This window comes from Calypte anna, chromosome 1, assembly GCF_003957555.1.
Source record: "Calypte anna isolate BGI_N300 chromosome 1, bCalAnn1_v1.p, whole genome shotgun sequence".
Classification (NCBI taxonomy): domain Eukaryota; kingdom Metazoa; phylum Chordata; class Aves; order Apodiformes; family Trochilidae; genus Calypte; species Calypte anna.
The window spans coordinates 83,088,840-83,108,974 of NC_044244.1; the positions used below are offsets into that span (position 1 = coordinate 83,088,840).

Below are 20,135 nucleotides of genomic sequence, written 5' to 3' on the forward strand. Positions count from 1 at the left end.
CCAGGTGTGTGATAGACTTCATGGTGCATTGCATATTATTGAATTGCCAGGGAGGATATCACTTTCATGATGCTGCAGCTTTCCGTTCTATTTATTCCATGGTTTCCACAGTTTTGCTGTTCCCATATCCAGCAAGTATTTCCTTCCATTTCCTGTAATTTTTCTCTTAGTTGTTCACTGGTTTTGAGAGCTGGGGTAGAGTCTGGCTGCAAGATTTTCTTAGATTCGTTGTGACTCAGGAGCAACATAGTTTCTCCTGGAACTTAAATAAGATTCCATTTTATTTGTATGCAATTTAGTTATTGCTTTGCATTTAAGGTTTATGTGTCTTTTATGTTTAGTTTGGGTAGAGGTTTGTATCTTGTGAGACTTGATTGTGCACTCACATAGAAAGAGAAACAACAACTGTTGACTTTTTGGTCACATGCATTGTTTGTGCTTGCAGGAGCATTCATTTGACTTCCTGCTAGTCATCCTTTTCCAAAGCATTTTGAAAGCTAGTCCTTGTTGCCAGATCATAGCTGATACTATTTTGTGCAATAGAATACATCCGCTAGAAGTGATTCCTTATACTTTCTGCCAAATATAAACTCATTGGTGTTGCAGATTAGTTATTAACTTCTTGCTTGTACAGATGGTTTTGAATACAGCTAGAAACTAGCTAGGAACTTTTGCATTATATTAATTGTTCAAATGGCCATCTGAATCCTTGAATTTAGTTTGATATATTTAGATGGCAGCTAACATCAGCTTTCATTTTGTTGCTAGCCTTGGACAGTTACAGTTGCCAGAAGACACTAAAGTGAAATTATTACAGATATTATTACCTTATTTCACCAGTTTAGTTAGAATTTGGGATTTTGCAGTTTATTCCAGACAGAGCTATATTCAGGTCTCTTAGATACAATTCCTTGTATTTGTTACAAACTCTGCCTTTAACGCAAAGGAATAAAACTGAATAAAATTGACAAGCATTTAAGTTATATCTAGCTATAAAGTCAAATGACTTCCTCTAAGTCATCACATAGTGTTACCATAGGAGCACTGTATGTCTTAAGTATCTTCAGAAGTACCTCATAACTTAAGCTGACGTCTGAGCCAGTGGCTCAGTCCTGCTAACAGCACATTTGTGTTCTTCACCCCTCTGTTTTTCAGCCTGCCCAAGGAGCCATACTAGACTGTTACCAATACCCAGGTTAGCAAGTATGAAATTCACTCACGCCTATGAACTCAGGCACAAAAGATGCAGCTGCAGCACATGCATCCTGCCTGGAACAGAGGCAGGAATAGCATTCACTTCCTCAAGGTTTCCTATGCTCCCCTTGTGGTGAACCGTCCCAGCATCTTGTTCTGCAAAAATCTGGCACATCCTGAGAGTTCCAAGTCCATCCTGTATCCTAAACAAAGGCAAGGCCTTTCAAAATAAAGCAAGGCCAGGACAAAATAATACTGGACTACATGATTTAAGAAACGTATGACCTGAAGGGGATCAGAGTGAAGTGACATAACCCATCTTCTTGTGTTTTCTAACTTCTGATTCCTTCCCTGAGTAACTTTAATGGTTTGTTTTTTTTTTTTTTTATAATTGGTTTTGTTCCTGTAATACTTAGTCAAGTTGAAAGGTGAGGACAGAGGGGATAAGTGCTAAAAAGAAAAAAGATAAAGTAGAGTTAAATAAACTAATTTTTGAAGGAAGATAATTTGCCATATACTTTAAAGCAGCATGGTTTTGTAAAGGCCAGGATGTGAAGGGTGAAAACCTAAGGAACCTCATGGGAAAAGGGGAAAAAGTACAAAGGTATTTTCAGCTCAAGGCAAGACAAATTACAGAGGACTGAGCTTTGGTTCCCAGCCCAGAACTCGGTGAAAACCTTCCCAGTGGGCTACAGAGTGGGAAAGTCCTTGAAGGACAAACACAATTTCCCTGCTTTAATCTCTTATTTTTATTGCATGTACATATAGGCTGTAAAAAAAATGCTGCTGAGAACAGACTCCACCTCTGGTCATTCCCAGTGAAAGCCACCAGAAAACCCAAACAAACAAATCCCACCGGGGCTGCTCTTCCAATAAGGAAACATCTTGTGATACAATGCTACAAACGTCCTGCAACCTTCCTGAAGCTTCATATAGAAAAACGCGGTCAGGACCATAACGTTTAAAACAGGAGAGGACAATTACATTATTAACAGCCCCTCAGATTGATTTCTTCTAGCACGATACTCTTCTATAGGTAAAATACAGTATGGATGCAGCACACGATTCCCAGACAAACTGATTTTTTCATCACTGGAGTGATAAAGGGGCCACAAAAACTTCAACTTTGGGGCACAAGTTCATGGGCGTGATGTAACAGTATAAACAGTAATCTCAAGTAGTGATTTCCAGTAGTGCGCGACTGGTTGCTATAGTGTGGGGAGAAGATTTTCCAGGAGCCCCATGACTCTCTCCCGGGCTGGTCATGTAGGGCGAGGCTTCATTTTGCCCCTGGCAGCAGCTCTTCGGGAAGTGGTTCCTCCCCTAATGGCTCTCGCTGGGGCTGGCTGGAAGGGGGCAGGGTACTCGGAAAGGGACAAGACAACACCTGAAATAACTACTCCGGCTTTCAGCTTGCTTGGCTCCCCTTCCAGCCCTCCCCCAGGTGACACTCAGTTTGTTAATTAGCTCTTAATTCACGGCGGGGCTCATGCAGCGGCCGGGGGGGAGCTCGCTGCTCCCCCCGCTGTCCGGGTCTCCCACTCTGCCCTTCCCCACTCTCCGGGCTGTCGGGGGTGGGGGCTGCGGAGGGGGAAGTCTCTGGCCTTCGGCTGAACCGCCGTCCCGGAGGAGGAGGAGGGAAGAAAGAAAGGAGGGAGGGAGGAAGGAAGAGTGGCTGCGGCTGGAAGTCAGTCGGAGAAGATACCCTGGGCCCTAGGGAGAGGGAGACGAAACGGCGCTTTAGCTTTCTTCACGTGAGTCTCTCCTCCCCCTGGAAGGCTTTGGTATAAATCGAGGAGGAATTTCAGCGTGCTCGAGCCAAGTAACATCTCTGTCTGAACGCGCACCGTGCTTCCTTTTATGTATTTTCTTGCAGATGGGGCTCAGCTGAAACAAAACGTCCCCTCCGTCCTGATCGTAAACACTGCCTTGAAGGAGTAAGGCTGGAGCTACCGAGAAGCTGCCGACAACAGCCTCGACGGCCCTGATAACGGGACAGAACTTGTCGCTTCTTATCTCGGATGGTTTAAAGATAAAAGATCTGCGATATTGAGAACTGGTAAGCGAATATCCCTGCTTTTTAAAGTGTATCTCGGGTAGCTCTGTGAAGTGTTGCATAGGCTGAGAGGATCTTGTGGATGGTGCCTGAACCCGTAGGACTGGATACGCTGAAAGTGCTTGTTTCCCGAGTTTGCTGGCATTTCTGCCGTGAGACATTTTCTCACTACGCTCTTGCGTTATGTCACATGGGAAACTTTCCATAGACTCGCGTAGAGTCTGTGCATGCTTCCAATTTTAAACCCTCTCTCAGGTAAGGTCTGATGGTTGCAGCTGCCAACAGCATTGCTACTCAGGTGTAAATTACCGCATATTTCAAGGCAGAGCTCGCTATTGCGATACATCAGCGTGTTCCTCGGTGAAAGCATTCAAGGAATTAATTGACTTTCCAAGAGGGATGGCAGCCTACCTCCACAAGACTCCTCTGAAGAGAGTACAATCGTAATCCGTTTGAGAGCTGGTGAGAGGAGATGTCCCAGACTTTTTCCAGAGGTTCCTGGGAACTTCCTGGTAAAAAAAACAAAACAAAAAAACCCATCGCGGCGTAGCAGGGACGCGGTTATCCCTGGGGATGAGCCTGGCAGAAGCTGAGCCGCCGTCGTCGCCCGGTTTGCGGGCGGCATTTGGAGGCTCTTGTTGGTGCAGGCAGGCTGCCGAGGCTGGAGATCGACGGTGCCAGGGGAGAGGCTGGGCTTGAGGGGTCTCGGCCCCGGCTGGAGAAGGGCTCCCCAGAGGGGCGAAGGGGGAGGGTGGGGAGAGCCATTGCCCAGTGTGCAGCCGCGAAGAGCGGGGCCTCTCTGCGGTCGCCGCGACGGGGGAGGTCCGGCGGGCAGCCGGGTGCCGCCGCTCAGCCAGGTGGGCGGCCCGGGGGCTCCGGGGGAGGGGGCGAGAGAAGGGGCCGTCCCCGTTCCCCCGGCGGCCCCTGCCGGCCTCGGGAGCAGCTCGGCTCTCCTCGGCCTCTCGGAGCAGCCCCGAGCCGGGGCGGTGGGGGGAGGCGGTCCCAGCCCCGCCGCAGCAACCTCGGCTTCCCCCGCGGGCGGTGAGTGCCGGCGGATTGGGAAGAGGGGAGAGGGGGAATAAAGGGAGAAGGAGGGCGGCGGGGCGCTGAGCGGGGCCTCCAGGGCCGGGTAAGGCGAGGGAGCGAGGAAAAGCGGGCTCATGCGGGCAGCACAGCCCCACGCGTGGGGAGCTTCTCGACAGAGCTAGCGGCAACCAGCAGCGGTCCGTAAATAAAATTTCAGGGGAGTTTCATGGCTTCTGCTAAGCCGCTTGGGTCTGCTGATAGCACCGTGTTGTCATGGCTGCCGGTCTGGCAGGTTCCGATAGAGGATTGCTTTTTGCTGGGGTACCGAAAGGGAGGGACTGCCCCTTTGGAAATGCCGAAGGCCTAGGGGAAGGAACAATGGGCTCCGTAGGGAGACTGCCTTAAGCTATGCAAATCCGCTGCATGTAGTTTAGGGAAGAAACCCGAGCCTGGAAGTTTTATGTTCTCTGATTTTTCTAGATTATTGTTTGGCATTGGGGCTGGTGTTTCTACTCTAGTTATTTTAAGCTATGAGATCAGTTCTGCTGTCCTTTGTCAAATTAAAATTTCCAGTGAGATGAACAGCTGACCTATTGGGATTTGTGGCTGTTGCACTCCTGTTACCCAACTGAAACTTTTGTCCAGGTTTCTTCAGTTTTGTGTCTATTCTTCTCCCTCTTTATGCTGAGCTATTACAGTATAGTTACAAAACTATTTATAAGGGACAAACTTTGCCATGATCTTAGTTGTTTTTAACCTGGCAATTCTGTTGCAGCTAAACTCTGTAAAAATGCTATGCAGAAAAATATATAACTTCTGTTGTGGAGAATGCCATTGTACTAGATGGGTCGTTCCTGAGTTAAAAAGAAACAAAACTAAATTCAGGGAGGTCTTGAAGAAAAAGGAAGTGGGCAGGGAGTCAGGGTTCCTACTGTCGTTTCCAGACAGGAAATATTCCCATGTAATTAGTCCACATAAGTGATATTTATGAAACTAAAATACATTTCCTTCCATGGGATTGCACCAGACATATCTTTATTTTTCTTTCCATCTACCTGAAATGCACCTATGGATCCTTCTTTCAAGCTTTCCTGCTGAACTGAAACAGAGTTAATTAAGTTACCCTTTAAATTTATGGCTCTTTATTAAGGTTTCTCTGTGGAAGCAATTGCTCAACTAGGAAGTGTCCATGGGAACAGTTGCGAGTATGTTGGCAGGACAGGAAAATCTGAAAGCTGGTTGGAAGATCGTAAGTGCCAGTCATAAAGAGGTGGGGAAATAAGTGAGTTAAGGTGTTTTGGCTAGACAAGGTGATTGGTGAGATGTTATTTTGATATGTGCTTTGCGTGCTGCTAGATAATGACTTCAGAAATTATGCAGGGTAGTAACTTAACTGAAGAGAGAATAGAGTAACTAGGTGGTGGTGGATCTCATTCACAGTGGCCAAATGCTTGAGGTGCTTCTCTAGCACCTCCCTAAACTCCGAAAGCTTACAGGGAGAGACTGGCTTAGAGGATTTTGGATGATTCCTTTCTTCTGTAATCATTTTTAGGTAGAGGAAGACAGGGAGTGGGAAGAGTCATTCTTAGAAAAGCTTCTTTGGGCCATTAATACTTTTTACTCTCTTGGGAATAGTGTAACTACTGCCTTTAAGTAGAAGTTTGATCTGTCCTCACAAAACAAGCTTGGAAAAAAATCTCATAAACCTGCTTTGGCCAATTTGTGGCTTTCCACTTCTTGTGTGTTCCTTCATATAATGCTGGAGGCTGGATCAAGTTATGGCCTGGAAGAGGACACAATCAGATGGATAATTTTAAGATATAACTTGCAGGACCACTGTCAGTCTCCATGAGGTAGTTCACACTACTGACTCAAAGGGACTTCTAAGGAATAGCTCTTGGCTTTTTTCCTCCTCAGTATAGCTAAAATTGTAGCACAGGATCTCTTTAACATTAAGGTTATTTTAATTCTAAGCATGAAAAGTTGTGTTTACTGTGCACGTGATGTACTCCACTGTGGCTCTCTAGTTAAGTGCATTTTAGGATGGGCTCAAGATTACTTGAAATATCTCTTTTTACAGACATTTTTCCTAACTGATGCTTGCACTATTTTAGTTAGATTGGTTGAAATGTGCACTGTGTGGTTGAGAGGAGGCTAATTTAACAAGCTTATGATAACTCATTTGAATAATTTTTTCATCAATTTCAGCTGAGATACTACTAAATGTTGGGAAATTAATTTGTTGTAGCTGAGTGTACTGAGCCTTTGGTTTCAGAGTTTCTATTTTCCACCATCTACTTACTCAAAAGACCAAGAGTTTTGTAGCAGAGTAAAACTGAATTCCTCCTTAATCCAGTTTCTTCTACTTCCATTTTTGATGTGTTATGTATGACTACCTCTTTACCTATTCATAGTCTTCAAGGGAAGTGTAACTAAAACTTTCTATTTTATTATTTGGTCTGTGAACTTTTTGACATGTTAAAGCCATATTTCATCCTCCTGCTACAGAAGAACATAAAACCTCTGCTTTTCTGAATGTTTATTGAGAGTAGGAGGAAAATGTGATGTGCAAGCTGTTGTTTCCTTTACAAATAACCTTTCTGTAGCATGTGGAAATTTCTCTCTCCTCACTCGGTCGTTCAGTGTATTAATTGCTGATATCACTAGCTGCTTTTGTGCAGAAAGCTTGAAAAACTAAGAAGTGTGGGGGAGTGTTAGCTGGTATCTACTATGAAGCAAAAATAGGCAAAGCGTGTCTTGCATGTGGTATCACTATCTTTTGAAAAATGTTGGAACAAATGTGGGTGCAGAATGTATTTTGTGACACCGCCTCTTGCTATATTTTGTACCTATCACCTTAAAATATAACATCTTGAAGTTCATTTGGTTTGCATGGGATGGCTCTTTAGCATGCAAAGATAGTAATTCTTAGATCTTGAAGGCAAAAGTGAAGCCTTGGTACTTCAAGAGGAAAACCTTTTGCAGCACTGCAATAGAGTGAACAAATTTTTCCTCCCACAGATGATACCCAAAGTTTGTGTGTAACTCTTTTACATTGTCTTTGCTTCCAACCCCAGCAGCAGCAGTAAAGCTGGAGTACAGTTCTTTTCAAAGGGCTATTCTTTACATTCCAGCATCCATGGGGAGCCAGGAGGAGCAAGGCAAAAGGTTCAATAGCCCACACTTGCCCTGGTTGGGAAGGAAAGGCTGGAAAACTTGAGGAGCCAGAAAGCTGATCCTCCCTCCTGTTAAGTGGGCAGGAATGGAGCAATCAAGGAACTGGTTCTAAGAGCAGATGGGAATGAAATGCAATTCAGACTTCATAACTGAAGCTCTTCTAACATCTGTTGATATATAGTGCAAGTTTCCATTCCCCTTAGCAGGAATATTGCTTTCTTTTGGGCCACTAGCCAGTAGGAAACTTCATACGTGAGGTGGGTCTCTTGCAGGCTTAGCTTTCCACAGATGCTTCACTTCAGTTTTAAAAGAATAGTTACTAGCCCTTCTGAGTACAGATTGGAAACACTAAAAGAGGAATCAGCAGCTGCAGAGCTCAGGAGAGCTCTTTTTAGACTGGCTCTGCACAAAAACACTTTTGCAGCCCAGCTGGTTGCTTCTTTCTTTGACTAGTGCTTTTCAGAGAGAATCCTGTGGCCAGCAGTGCAATGATAAAGGTGTGAGGCGCACTTTGTTGGCTAACATGTAGTTTTAGCAGAAGTAGGCAGTAGAAACATGCATATGTAATGTCCATTTAACAGTCAATACAAATTGTGTGTGTGTGTTTAAACTACAAATAATATCACATGTGAGATGGGGGAGGAGGAGTCCCTTTCCCAGGATAAGAAAGAAATTGAAGTTGTATTTTTGCCATTGCCTTTTTTCTTTTTCTCAGTGTCATTCCTAGTTTATGCTCCTTCTTGAGCAGCTAGATTTTGCAGGTGTTTATGCTGAGCACAGTTTTTTTGCTACACAGTGACCTGTGTGGGTAAGCTTAAGGAAAGGAGCATACGTGCACCCTGGCATAACACAAGGGACAGTTGAGAGGAAGGAACCTGTGGATTTTCTTCCCTGAAATGAGAAGAGAGGAAGGTGAATGCTGCATAAGAACTGCTGTTACTGAAAGAAGCCACAACTTTATTCATCTTTTGGAAGTTCAAATAGACATTTCCTCCTTCTTTGAAGTTCTCAAACCTGCCTGTCTATGTACTTCACCAGTGTCAGGTCTGAAGTCAATACGTGGGGATGGGAGATACCCTGTAGGATTTGTTTGAGCATAACATTTGCACAAGATTAAATGGAGCCATAATATTAAATCCACTCGATGAAGTGCTGGAGCAAGTTAGGATTTGTCCATATTGATGAACGTGTACAAGGCTTGCTAGCATGTGGTAGCTAGTTTTAATCTTGCCCCTTGTGTAGACAAGTTACTGCCTTCTCATTCAGTTAGCTGGGAAAAGCTTGTTTTTTTTCCTGCAAATGATTAAAGGAAAAGGGCTTGTTCTGCTTGCCCAGATGTTTTGCAGTGTTTAATGAGAGAGGGTGACTGTTCCTTCAGCTGTGAATAGAGAAGGCTTCATAAGCCTATCCTCTCCCCTAACCCCAATTTTATAACTAAATAATTTGCCATTTGTAAAAGGTTGGGGCTGTCAGGACTGCGTCTGTAGTGAAGTGGCCCACTGTTCAGCAGTTCTGATGTAGCAGTGCCACTTCAGTCTCCTTTGATAGGTTTCCTGTCCTTTTTCTGTCCTAGTTCCCAAGTGTAGTCATTTCAGGTCCATAAAACGATGGTAGAAGCTGGAGGCAGGGATGTTACCCTCCAACTCCTGTAGTAAGCCCCATGGTAGGTGCTGCAAGCTGAATGCGTAGGGAACAAATCACAAAACATCCACAGTTTGGTGTCCCTAAATACCGTCTCCCGTCACTGCTGGAGACAGTCTAGTGGTCTGACATAGAGTTTCTTGTGCCTGTGTTGCTAACCTAGTGCAATGGAGGACAGGCCAGATTACTTAAACAGGGGTTTGAGTAGCCAGATGGTTAAAATACTGGTCAGTGTAAATGCCATTTCTACAGTTTTTCAAGAGTGGCTGCCTTTTGTTGCAAAACACATTAAGGAAATACTTAATTTTTATTGGAGTAACTTGAATGGAATAGCTATTTTCATTCCTTCTTTCCTCTGTGCTAATGGGATACTGTAATTTGATTTTGTCTTGGGACATCAGTTCTTAGATGGCTTGCCCTCAAACATTAGGTTTTGTATTAGTTTAAAGTATTCTTTTCTAAACTGAGTATGTTTTTCAGGGCATTTTGGAAAGAACAGTGAAGTAAAATAGAATATGCATCTCCTCCAGATTTCACCAAGAATATTTCCTATAATAAATACTGGCTGGTGTCAGAGTGACTTTCCAAAGCTGGGTGAATGAAGTCAGCTGACACTTCAAGTGGCTGAAAAGGATATTTAAGATGTTCAACTTGAGGCAACTGTTTTGGGAAATTTGGATGCTTGTGTGTTTGTGCAAGGCTTCTAGCACTTTGGTTTTTTTTAATGGTCAGAAGCTTTTATATCATCTATGCCACACAGTTGTTTGACAAGCAGAGAAAACAAGTTTCTGATGTCTTTCTGAATGTGGACTTCCTGATCTTTAAGGACAGATAAGCTTCTTTATGCCACCCAACTGCCTGTCTGTGCAAAAATTTCTGGAGATCTCAAAGGCATTAAGTTCCTCATATCCTGTCAAATTTGACTAAAGTTAGCCAAAAGGGTTCCAAAGTTCTTTAGAAAAGGAAAGAGGGGGTATGCACACATACATACAGGGTATGGTTGTATAAATCTCATTTTATGCTTAGACCTCATGCAGTCTAACAGAACAAAAAGCCTTTTACTGTACTGCATTTCATGCTCTAATGGAGTTCTGTGTCATCTGGGGCATGAATAGCAATCTGATAGGACACAGTGATGCTGGAGGCCAAGCTGGGTTTGGTGTGGTCACGATAGCAAGGAAAAGATGTCACTAAAGCAATACAGCAGGTCCTACTTGCAGCATATTGTGCTCTAGTGGAATTCCAGTTTTATGCTAAAGCAAGTGTCAGATCTGTTGTGCTGCTGGACCCCTGGCTTGTGAGCAGAGGAAGACTTGTGGATGATGTGACCATTGGAGACCGTCTTGGGCATAGTGATCCTCACAGAGTTTTTGATTTGTGGAAAATAATGAGGGGGCTCAGCAGGACTGCTACCTTGGACTTCCAAAGGGCAGACTTAGGCCTGGGTTTGGGGCCTGTTTGACAGAGTCCCTTGGGAGGCAGTCTTGAAGGGCAAAGCTGTCCAGGAAGGCTGGATGATCTTCAAGAAGGAAGTCTTGAAGGTACAGGAGCAGGCCTATCCCCCGTGCCAAAAGATGAGCCAGCTTGGCTAAGCAGACAGCTTTGGTTGGAACTTGGCTAAAAAGGATAGCTTAATGCCTTTGGAAGAAGGGGCAGGCACCTCAGGAGGACTGAAAAGATGCCATTAGACTATGCAGGGGAAAGTTAGAACTAGAACTTTACCTGGCCACTGTTGTAAAAGACAAATGTGTTTCTACAAATGTATTAGTAACAACAGAAGGATTTAATAGAATGTCAGTTATTTATTGGATGTGGAGGGGCTGGGGAGCATAGTGACAAAGGATGAGGAAAAGGCTGAGGTACTTAATGCATTCTTTGCCTCAGTCTTTAGTAGTAAGACCAGTTATTTTCTGAGTGGCCAGCCCCCTGAACTGCAAGACAGGGATGGGGAGCAGAAGAACCCTCATAATCTAAGGCGAAATGGTTAGTGACCTGCAATGCCATTTAGACACATAGAAGGATATGGAGCTGGATGGGATCATTACCCAGCGGTAATGAATGAGGTGGTGGAAGTGCTTCTCCAAGCTACTTTCCATCATCTTATCACCAGTCCTGGCTAACTGAGGAGTTCTCAATTGACTGGAGATTGGCAAGTGTGACACCCATCTAAAAATGTGCTGGGAGGAGGATTGGGAGAACTACAGGCCTCTTAGGCTGACCTTAGTGCTGGGGATGGTTATGGAGCAGATCATCTGGATTGTGTGCAGAATAATCAGGTGATCAGGCCCAGCTGCTTGACTAACCTGATCTTCTATGACAAGATGATCCTCTTGGTGGATGAGGGAAAGGCTGTGGATATTGTCTACCTGGACCGTAACAAAGCCTTTGACACTGTTTCCCACAGCATTCTTCTGGAAGAACTGGATGCTCATGGCTTGGAGTAGTGTACTCTTAGCTGGGTAAAAAAAATGACTGGCTATGCGCAAAGAATTGTTGTGAATGGAGCTAAATCCAGTTGGGGGCCAGTCACGAATGCTGTTCCCCAGGGCTTGGTGCTGGTGCCAGTTCTCTTTAGTATTTTTATCAATTATCTTGGTGAAGAGATTGAGTGTACACTGAGGTTGCAGATGACACCAGCTGGGTGGGAATGTTGATCTGCCTTAGGGTAGGAAGGCTCTGCAGAAGGATCTGGACAGGCTGGAGCAATGGGTGAAGGCCAGTTGTGTGAGTTTCAAAAAGTCCAAGTGCTGGGTCCTACGCTCAGGTCACAACAACTCTGTGCAACACTACAGACGTGGGGAAAAGTGGCTGGAAAGCTGCTTAGAATAAAAGGACCTGGAGGTACTGCTTGATACCAGGCTGTATATGAGCCAGCAGTATGCACAGGTGGCCAAGAAGGCCAATGGCATCTTGGCTTGTGTCAGTAATAGTGTGGCCAGCAGGATGGGGGAAGTGGTTGGCTCCCTGTACTCAGCTCTAGTGAGGCAGCACCTTGAGTACTGTGTTCAGTTTTGGGCCCCTCACCACTACAAGAAAAACACTGAGCTGCTGGAGTGAGTTCAGAGAAGGACAACAAAGTTGGTGAAGGGTCTAGAAACAACCCTTAAAAAGAGTGGCTGAGGGAACTGGGCTTGTTTGGTCTGGAGAAAAGGAGTCTGAGGGGGGCACCTTCCAGGTCTCTATAACTGCCTGAAAGGAGGCTGTAAAGAGGTGGGGATTAGTATCTTCTGCCAAATCGCAAGTGATAGGAAGAGAGGAAATGTCCTCAAGTTGTGCCAGGGGAGGTTTATGTTGGATATCAGGAAAAACTTTGCTTTACTTGAAAGGATTGATAGGCACTGGAATGGGTTGCCCAGGGAAATGGCCAAGTCACTATCCCTGGAGGTATTTGAAAGAAGTCTGGATGGGTGCTTAGGGATACGGTTTGGTGGTGGGCTTTACAGTGCTCCACTAGCAGTTTGACTTGATGATCTGAAAGGTCTTTTCCAACCAAAATGATTCATGATTCTTTTACTTGATGTTTTATCCCGGCTAGGGTGTGGGTTATTTTGGTTATGGAAGAACAGATTCATGCCACAAAAGCTTTAATTGTCCTGCTGTGACTTGTAGGAAGGTGGGCCCCATGTTGTCTTGGGGCTTACCTGCTACCGTCTTATCTTGAGAGGAGATAGCCCTTTGCAAATCTGATAATCTGCAAACATCAGGCAGGGGAGGACAGCTAATCTGTTTTAAAATATTAGTCCTGAGGAAACTCCTGTTAATTTTGCAGTGACATGTAAGGGCTGTTGAAACTGAGAACCAAACAGCAAAAAGAAACCAAAAAAAACAAAAAACAAAACCCACTGTTTTTCCTACAGCAAATTGGCTTAGAAAGTAACAAAATAAAATTATGGAGGGAGCTGATGATTTTCAGTGTGTGAAGCTGTCACTGCAGCCAGGACTGGGCTGATTGTCTGCGGGATACCCTGGCAGGATGGCTGCACATCTGCTTTCTGGGTCTCATCTGGCCTCAGAGGCATTTTAGCCACTACAGGGCAATCTCAGGAGGAGGAGGACTACAAGCCCATGAAAAAGGATGTGTGGGTTGATTCCCCTCAGTTTTAGGTTTGTCTGTTCTTTTAAAAAAAACATGTACCCTTCCCCCTCAGTGATATTAATTTTCAGTTGTGGGAAGGAAGTGGACTCTGTTTTATCTTCACTGAGGTCTGAGAGTCCTAAATGGGCATCTCTGTGTAGCCCTGAGAAAAGCATGTAAGCTTTCCCATCATTCCCTACTGACTCATTTAGGCAGCTTTTCCTTTCAGACAGATGGCAATTGAAGATTACCATCACAGACAATTAGCTTTCCTCGGGTATAGGGAAGGGAAAATGAGGTGGATAATCCAGGCCTGTGAACTCCACTATAGGATGAATAACCCACTGAAAGCTAGCACTGTAATACAGGATGTTGTGGTGTATCTTTATAGCTCTGCATACACAGAAATACATAAATAGACTTGAGCAAACTTTTCCATAAGGAGCTGAGTTTGCTTTCCACAACTAACAGTTGCTCTGTGAAGAATTCCAGTTCTGGTTTTGTCTTTTAGCCTGCTCCTTTGTCATCCTTGTTTTTTATTTTGAATTTGATTTTAGCTTTGTCTAATAAACCAGACAATTAATGATATTCTGAATGCTGAAGTGGGATACAAATACATTTGTTTGCTTTAAAAAGCTAATAACCATACAAATTAAGTTTTTTTAATCACATGTAGATGTACTGGCAACCTCTCCCATTCAGAAAAGAATGGGAGATCTCAGAATTTTACATGTGATGCTAAATGTTCTTTAGGACTATGTTTGTCAGCTATGCTGTATATTTCAAAATATCTTTCATATCTTAATCCTCAAATAAGTACTGTTTGGATATTGCATGTGGTAGTTTTTCCATTATTTACATTTAAGGAATGAAACAAAGCATTAAAAGCCTTTAGGGAGGGAGATACAGGCTCTGCTGCAATCTGTACAACAGTTCCTTGTTAGCTGAAAACACTGAAGTCCACAAAGCATTGTTATATTTATGAAGTTGTTCATTGGAACTTCTCTTAGAGGTTTTTTCTGTTGTTGTTATAAATAGTTTTTTGAACTTTATTCCTAAGAAGAAATAGCTACATGTAGCTAAGGCTTTTGAAAACAGCTGTAATGTGTACAATATTTGAGCTTTTCCAGTGTGGCACTGTGAATTTGAGTTTAGCTTTCTTCTGGTAGTTAGCAGTTAAGGTGTGTGTGCTTTTATTCCTTTTCAAGGTCCAAAGGCAATGTGGATGGATTCATTGAAATGCTGAGAGCACTGAAAGCATAATAGACATCAGTGTTATCAGAGAAGCTGCTCAAACTGTTGGTGTCCTGCAGCTTTTTCTGGAGCTAGGAGGGTCAGGTCCCTGGGAGACTTCCAAGACTTAGTAGTGTGGGGTATGTGCTACCATTTATCTCCATTTTCCTCTCTCCCTGAATTAATTTAGCTTCACACTTTTCACTGACTTGTTTTGCAGCATTCCTGCGAATCCCAGAGCTCTCCGTTATTATGCATGCATCACAGCAGACTGACTTGCAGAATCTGCTGTTGGGCTAAATTCAGTCTCAGACAGTTGGGGATTTGGTTTTTTTTTTAGGTGGTTTGTTGGAGGTTTTTTTAGCAGTTGAGGGAAGAGAGGGAGCAATACAGAAAAAAAATCAGTGAAAATAGTATGTTTGGGGCTCTGACTACAGAGACGCTATGCATGCTACTTGAAAATTCAGCTGTTCAGTTTTATATGCTTGTAGGAGCACGTTCACACTTATTTGTTGCGCCTCTTAATCCACACAACTTGAATAATGTAACTTGTTGCTTTTTAAAACAAGGGAACAAAAAATACAGTAAAACTGTGGCATCACTTGCTGGCAGTCTGTGCATACTTGAATTTCTTGTGACTGGAGTTTGCAAATGCTGCTGTGGAAACTAGTCATACAGAAAGCACCTGCATCTGTTTATGGACAGATTCTGACACCGGTACAAATTGGGATTTGTGCTGTTATGACTAAACAATAAATTAGTCTGATTCACTTGGAACTGCCTTACTGTTGATGTAGATGGGGAACATTTCATTCTCTGGATAGTGGTATTAAAGCAATTAAATTAATCTATTTTTTAAAAGACATTTTCTCTGTCACTGCCCTTGAGAGCCCTTATTTTGCTTGTATTTTTTGTTTGGTTTGGGGTTTTTTTTGTGATTTATTTTGGCCTACGGTTGAGGTTTGTCTTTTCCCCAAGCTGGTAAATGCAGTTTCGTAATTCCCAGCCGTTTTTGTGAGACTTGAGATTAAATCTCTAGCTACAAATCTGACAGAGCTTAGATATCCCAGGCATCATTAGAAGACAAAGTGTGCCTTTTGTGAACTTGATGCTGTAGTCAATGTGCATACATAATACAGATAAAATTCTTCGTTTAGACCTTTATTTATTTAGATTGATGGTGGTTTCAGAGGAGAAAAATTAGTGAGCTTGTATAGATTGTAACTGAGCTGTTTTGAAACGTGACTAATTTGCCTGTTTCCAGCCTTTTCTTCTCCACTTATTTCCATCTTTCCTCTCTGGGAAAGCTAAGAAGGACTGTTTGGTTGACCTCAAGCCTCTGACTCTGCAGGCACTCATGGACAAAGAACACGGAGTGTGACTGAGTGACTGATGTTCTAGTGAGATGTATGTCTTTCTGTTGTTTTGGGTTTTCTCAAGCACTGTGTAGTATGTCTGTCTGTCCTTGTTTAAAAGGAGGTGAAGAAGCAAAACAACTCAGCCCCATGGTGCTCTATTGCTTCAGGAAGAGCAGCTCTCTCAAGCTGACAGAAACCTTATTTGCACAAGTCAAGTTATGAGGAGAAGATGGTGAGATGAACTCTGACCCCCCAGAACATGTTGCATGGCTTGTTTAAATTCTAGGCTTTCTGGAACAAGAGCTGGAGGGGGAGTGGAAAGGAGAAGGAACTGTGTTGTCAGCAGGGTATGCAGGAGGAGTTGCCTGGATTCATAGCACCAGTTCTTTATGTATTTTGTTCTATCATGTATTATACTGACATCTACATTGTGTAATATAAATAGCAGCCTATCTTAGACTGTCTAAAGCTTTCAAGGTTAATCTGGGAGAGTACAACAGGGCTGGAAGAAATCTTTCATCTAAGGCTGTGTTACTGAGTTTGTGATTATTATTTTTAATATTTTTTAAAGGTGTAGTTACAGCTGGTCTTGTGGTATTTGCTTTGATTGAAGCTTTGTGAATAAGAGCTGTCTGTGCTCAGCTCACACCTGCTTTGGACTTTGCATGCTTAAGTTTTTGAGCAAATCCAAATTTGTTTGTTTTGTGTTGCACTTGGCAGCTCTGTGGCTGGTGGGCAAGGTATTAACTGCTGGTCTGTGCTTCAGTGCACTGGAGGAAGAAAAAAAAAAAGCCAAGGGTGTTGGGGAGAGGCCTGTGGAGGGACAGGACAGGGACAGCATGTGGAAATGGCTGTTTGCAACTTCTGCTCACTTGTACATAAACTTGTAGCTTCTAGTCCTCATCTCAAGGCTCTAAACCAGGCAAGAAACTGAGGCCGTATACTTGATCTTGCTCTTTATTGTAATTATAGGCAAGTTTTCTGGAAATACATGATGCTTAGAAAACACCAGTTAGATGAGAATCTAGTAATTATTATTATTCCTCTTTCCCTCAAAGCCCCAGGCTGGATTTGGATCTGCCTAGGGCTGAGCTTTAAACTCAAGTTAGCAGTGTTTATCTGTGCTACAGAAAGTGTGTCCATTGCTGGAATGAGCCCTAAACCATTTTGGAAAATTATGGAATATTGCTTTCTCACTAGGAGGGGAAAATATAACAGCATTGACCAGCTGAGAAATACAAGCCCAACTATCTTTAATGCTTACAGTTTTAGTTGTGTAACAGAGCATGCTATCACCTTGAGCTGGTGCCAGGGATCCCCATTGCACTGTGATAATCTGAGCCAAAATATTAGCTTGGATCTCAAGGGTGGCATAGCAATGCTGTCATGGCCTCCAGCTGGAGGCAACGTGTTCTGCCTCTCAGCCAGGCCAGTAACTCAGCATCGCAGTTCCTCTGAATACTCCTCCTGTTTGAGGATGGTTTCAGTAATACCTAATGCCTGTGCTCCATTTTATTTTACACGTCAGGGTTTTCTGGCAGGAGGCACTGGCTGTTTTTCATCCTTGGAGCTAGTAATTGTTGTCAGTGTAAGTGACATGAAATTTTGCATTGGCAGGCCCCAAAGCAGTATCTCTGTGAAACAAGGCACATCATTGATTTCAGTTCTTCAGAGAACAGGATTACAGCAGTCTTTTGCAGCCAAAAGGGGGACTGTTTCAGTAAGCTTTGAATAGCTTGTAGTAACTTGACCTGGGCTTGTACATGTCGTCCTGCTATCCAAGAAAGACTCTTGAGTGTGTGTGCAACTTCTCTTTCTTTAACCTTTCAGTTTTTTCTCTTCTTGCCCCCACTGTAGGGCACAGGCAGAGGGAGGGGAGTGCAAAAGGAGTTTCAACATTGAACAGATGATGTTGCACAAGATAAAAAGGAGGGAAGAAAAAGAAAGTATGAGTGTGGTGCTAAAACTCTTAAGTCAGGGCTTGTAGGCCTTTTGTGGCATTTGCCAAATGCCCTATTGATAGACATGCCTGGTATTTATCCTGCATGTGAGTGGAAGGCTACAAACCCTTGTTTCACTGATCTTGCCTGAAATGTTGAAGGGCTTAGGTTTGTCTAGAACAAGCCCCCAGTGTCTGAATTTTTTTTTTTTTCTTTTTTTTTTTTTTCTTTTAAAGGTGGTAATGGGAATGAGGTAGCACTATGAAGCAGGAGATGAAGGTTTGGAGGGGTTTAGGTGCTGTGTTGCCTGTTATGCCTGAGATACAGGGATAAATTGCAGCATTCTCAAGGGGAACTAACCTCCCTCTTTCACCAGCTCTCCTGTCCAGGTAAATTAGGTTTGCAAGGGGTGAAAACACAATAGACTTGAGTGGACTCAGACTTTGTCAATAGCTTCTAGCTGAAGAATATGCCTGCATGAAGTAGTTTCTGAGCTTATGAGTAGGCCTGGAGTCACACAAGAGGGGAAGTGATGCAGAGATCTCTTTGGACAGAAGCAAACTGAAGTGGTAATTGTCAGTGAAAACTGGTGATCAAGTGGCTTTTCTTCTTCGCTTGACCTAACTTGTGGGCATGTTCTGGTGAGGAACAAAATATTGCTGTCTACCCTTGGGAGACAAAAATGGGATTAAGTAATCACAATCTGCAAAATAAGTGTATTGCTGTCTCTGGTGGTACGGAATATGTTTTACTATTAGCAGGATGGTGACAGCGAGTAGGGGGCAAGCACTTAGGCCCTAAACCAAATCTATTAATTCATGCAACCTGTCTTGAATTAGTGTGCAGCAGTACAAGAGGTCAGAGGTGGACACAGCTCTAGTCTACATCTTTCCCAGTAGATTAATGTCAGCAGAGGCTACATTTCTGGCTGTAGTAGCTGAAACAGAACAAGGGTTAACTAAATCTATTTAACATCACTGCTACTCTGCTACTAAAACAACTGGACATCATTGCTTGTTGAGTACTTGGAGAAAAGAATACTTTGCTATTTGTTTGTGTGTTGTCTTCATTTTGACACAGTAAGACCTTAGGCCTATGGTGTCACAGTTTATGTACACCTTGAGGAACAGGAGTAACTACTTTTGTTCCCTGTGGGATGGGTTAGTTAGCAATAATATTTTCTGATTAAGATGCTGTTAAACTTCAAACCCAAATAATTGGTGCAGGAGTTAAAAACATAATTTTAATTCAGGGCCACTTTGGATAAACCAATATATCTACCTTCCTTTTTTAAACAACATCTCTTGGGACTTTTGTTTCTCAAGAAACTAAAATTGAAAGCAGCATTGGAAATGAAAAAAATTAAGGAGTGTATGAGGCAAGGCACTGGACTGACTCAGCCACTTCAGTACTTTTAAAGAGTTTGCTGCAGTGCTGATTTATTGTCTGCTACAGCATTTCTTCCAAGAGGGAAAGAATCAAAGATCTGTGAATGTACTTAGTACTGGAAGAGTTAATGATGAATGATGTATAGATTTGGCAGAAGAAATTTATAGATGCATGCCATACTGTGCTAACATTTTGGTAGCTTTGCTTGAGACAAATGACTGTAAGAGAGCACTCCCTTCTTGGTTGTACCTCTGCATAGTTGTTCTGCTGGGCATCCTGACCAAAAGGAAGCAGTGTTGCAGGACTGGTGACCACAAGCAAGGCTGCAAAATAATGATAACGTCTTAAAAATCCTAATGTTTCTTTTCAAACTCCAGTGGGTTTTTATGTGCTTTTTCCCTTGTCCCTTTCAAGGTCCATTCTAAGAACATTTTCGAGTTCACTTTCCCTCCTCCCCCACAACTACCAGGGCCAGGAATTTGAGGTCTGAGTGAACTGAGATTTTCATTCTGTCAGCAGCAATAAGTTAAAATGTCACAAGACTAGGTGTGGAGTTAAGATTGTTTTAAGATGAGTAGTATTTAATTTAGTAGTAATCACTTTTTACTTAAATATTTAATAACTGTTCATATTAGTAGTATTCAAAGCTTTATGAAATAAGTGGGACAGATGGAAGAGCCTTCTGAATTGTGTTTTTTAACAACCTAATTTTAAGCAAGAAAAATAAATTTACAGGTGTTATGGAAAAAAAGCATCATAGCGTGGTCATGTGATTGGCCTGTTGAAGAGCTAGAGTTTCTTGCATGATGTTTTTAATTGGTGGCATGGCTATATCAACTGCATATATAAGCTGAAAGATGAACAGAGGCTTTGTGGTAGTGTCTTATTTCAGAGACCACATTTACTGAAGTAGAATAAAGACGCAGATGTAAGTGAAGATGCAGCTCTGACAAGCTCATTCCCCACTTCCACCAAGGGAAGGGAAAAATCACCCTCTGGTCTTATATAGCTGATTTCTCATATTACCCCAGTGTGTCTCTATGGAG

At 43.0% G+C, this 20,135-nt stretch overlaps 2 protein-coding genes across 5 annotated transcripts in view; one reads left to right on the forward strand and one right to left on the reverse strand.

Annotated features, from left to right (window-relative positions):
- ST3GAL6 (ST3 beta-galactoside alpha-2,3-sialyltransferase 6) overlaps window positions 1-20,135 on the forward strand; it is a 53,199-nt gene that overhangs the window by 4,322 nt on the left and 28,742 nt on the right. For 2 of the 4 annotated variants that reach the window (XM_030469640.1, XM_008502628.2), the window contains exons 1-2: window positions 2,850-2,948; window positions 3,071-3,253. The gene's annotated coding sequence lies outside the window, so the exon portion shown is untranslated. Of the gene's footprint in view, window positions 1-2,588; window positions 2,639-2,849; window positions 2,949-3,070; window positions 3,254-20,135 lie in introns of those variants that run through there. The other 2 variants (XM_030469650.1, XM_008502627.2) reach the window with 2 other exon arrangements.
- LOC115598362 (basic proline-rich protein-like) lies at window positions 2,605-4,412 on the reverse strand. Its single transcript, XM_030450959.1, has 2 exons — window positions 3,662-4,412; window positions 2,605-2,907 (listed from the first exon to the last, which is right to left on the reverse strand). The coding sequence occupies exons 1-2, from the start codon at window positions 4,410-4,412 to the stop codon at window positions 2,654-2,656; spliced, it is 1,005 nt and encodes a 334-aa protein (XP_030306819.1). The 3' UTR covers window positions 2,605-2,653.

Coding starts and splice junctions, on each gene's coding strand:
- LOC115598362 (XM_030450959.1), bottom strand. CDS start 4,412: ATGAGCCCGCTTTTCCTCGCTCCCTCGCCTTACCCGGCCCTGGAGGCC. Junction 2,908..3,661: donor TTCAGAGGAGTCTTGTGGAG/GTAGGCTGCCAT, acceptor CCCTCTCCCTAG/GGCCCAGGGTATCTTCTCCG.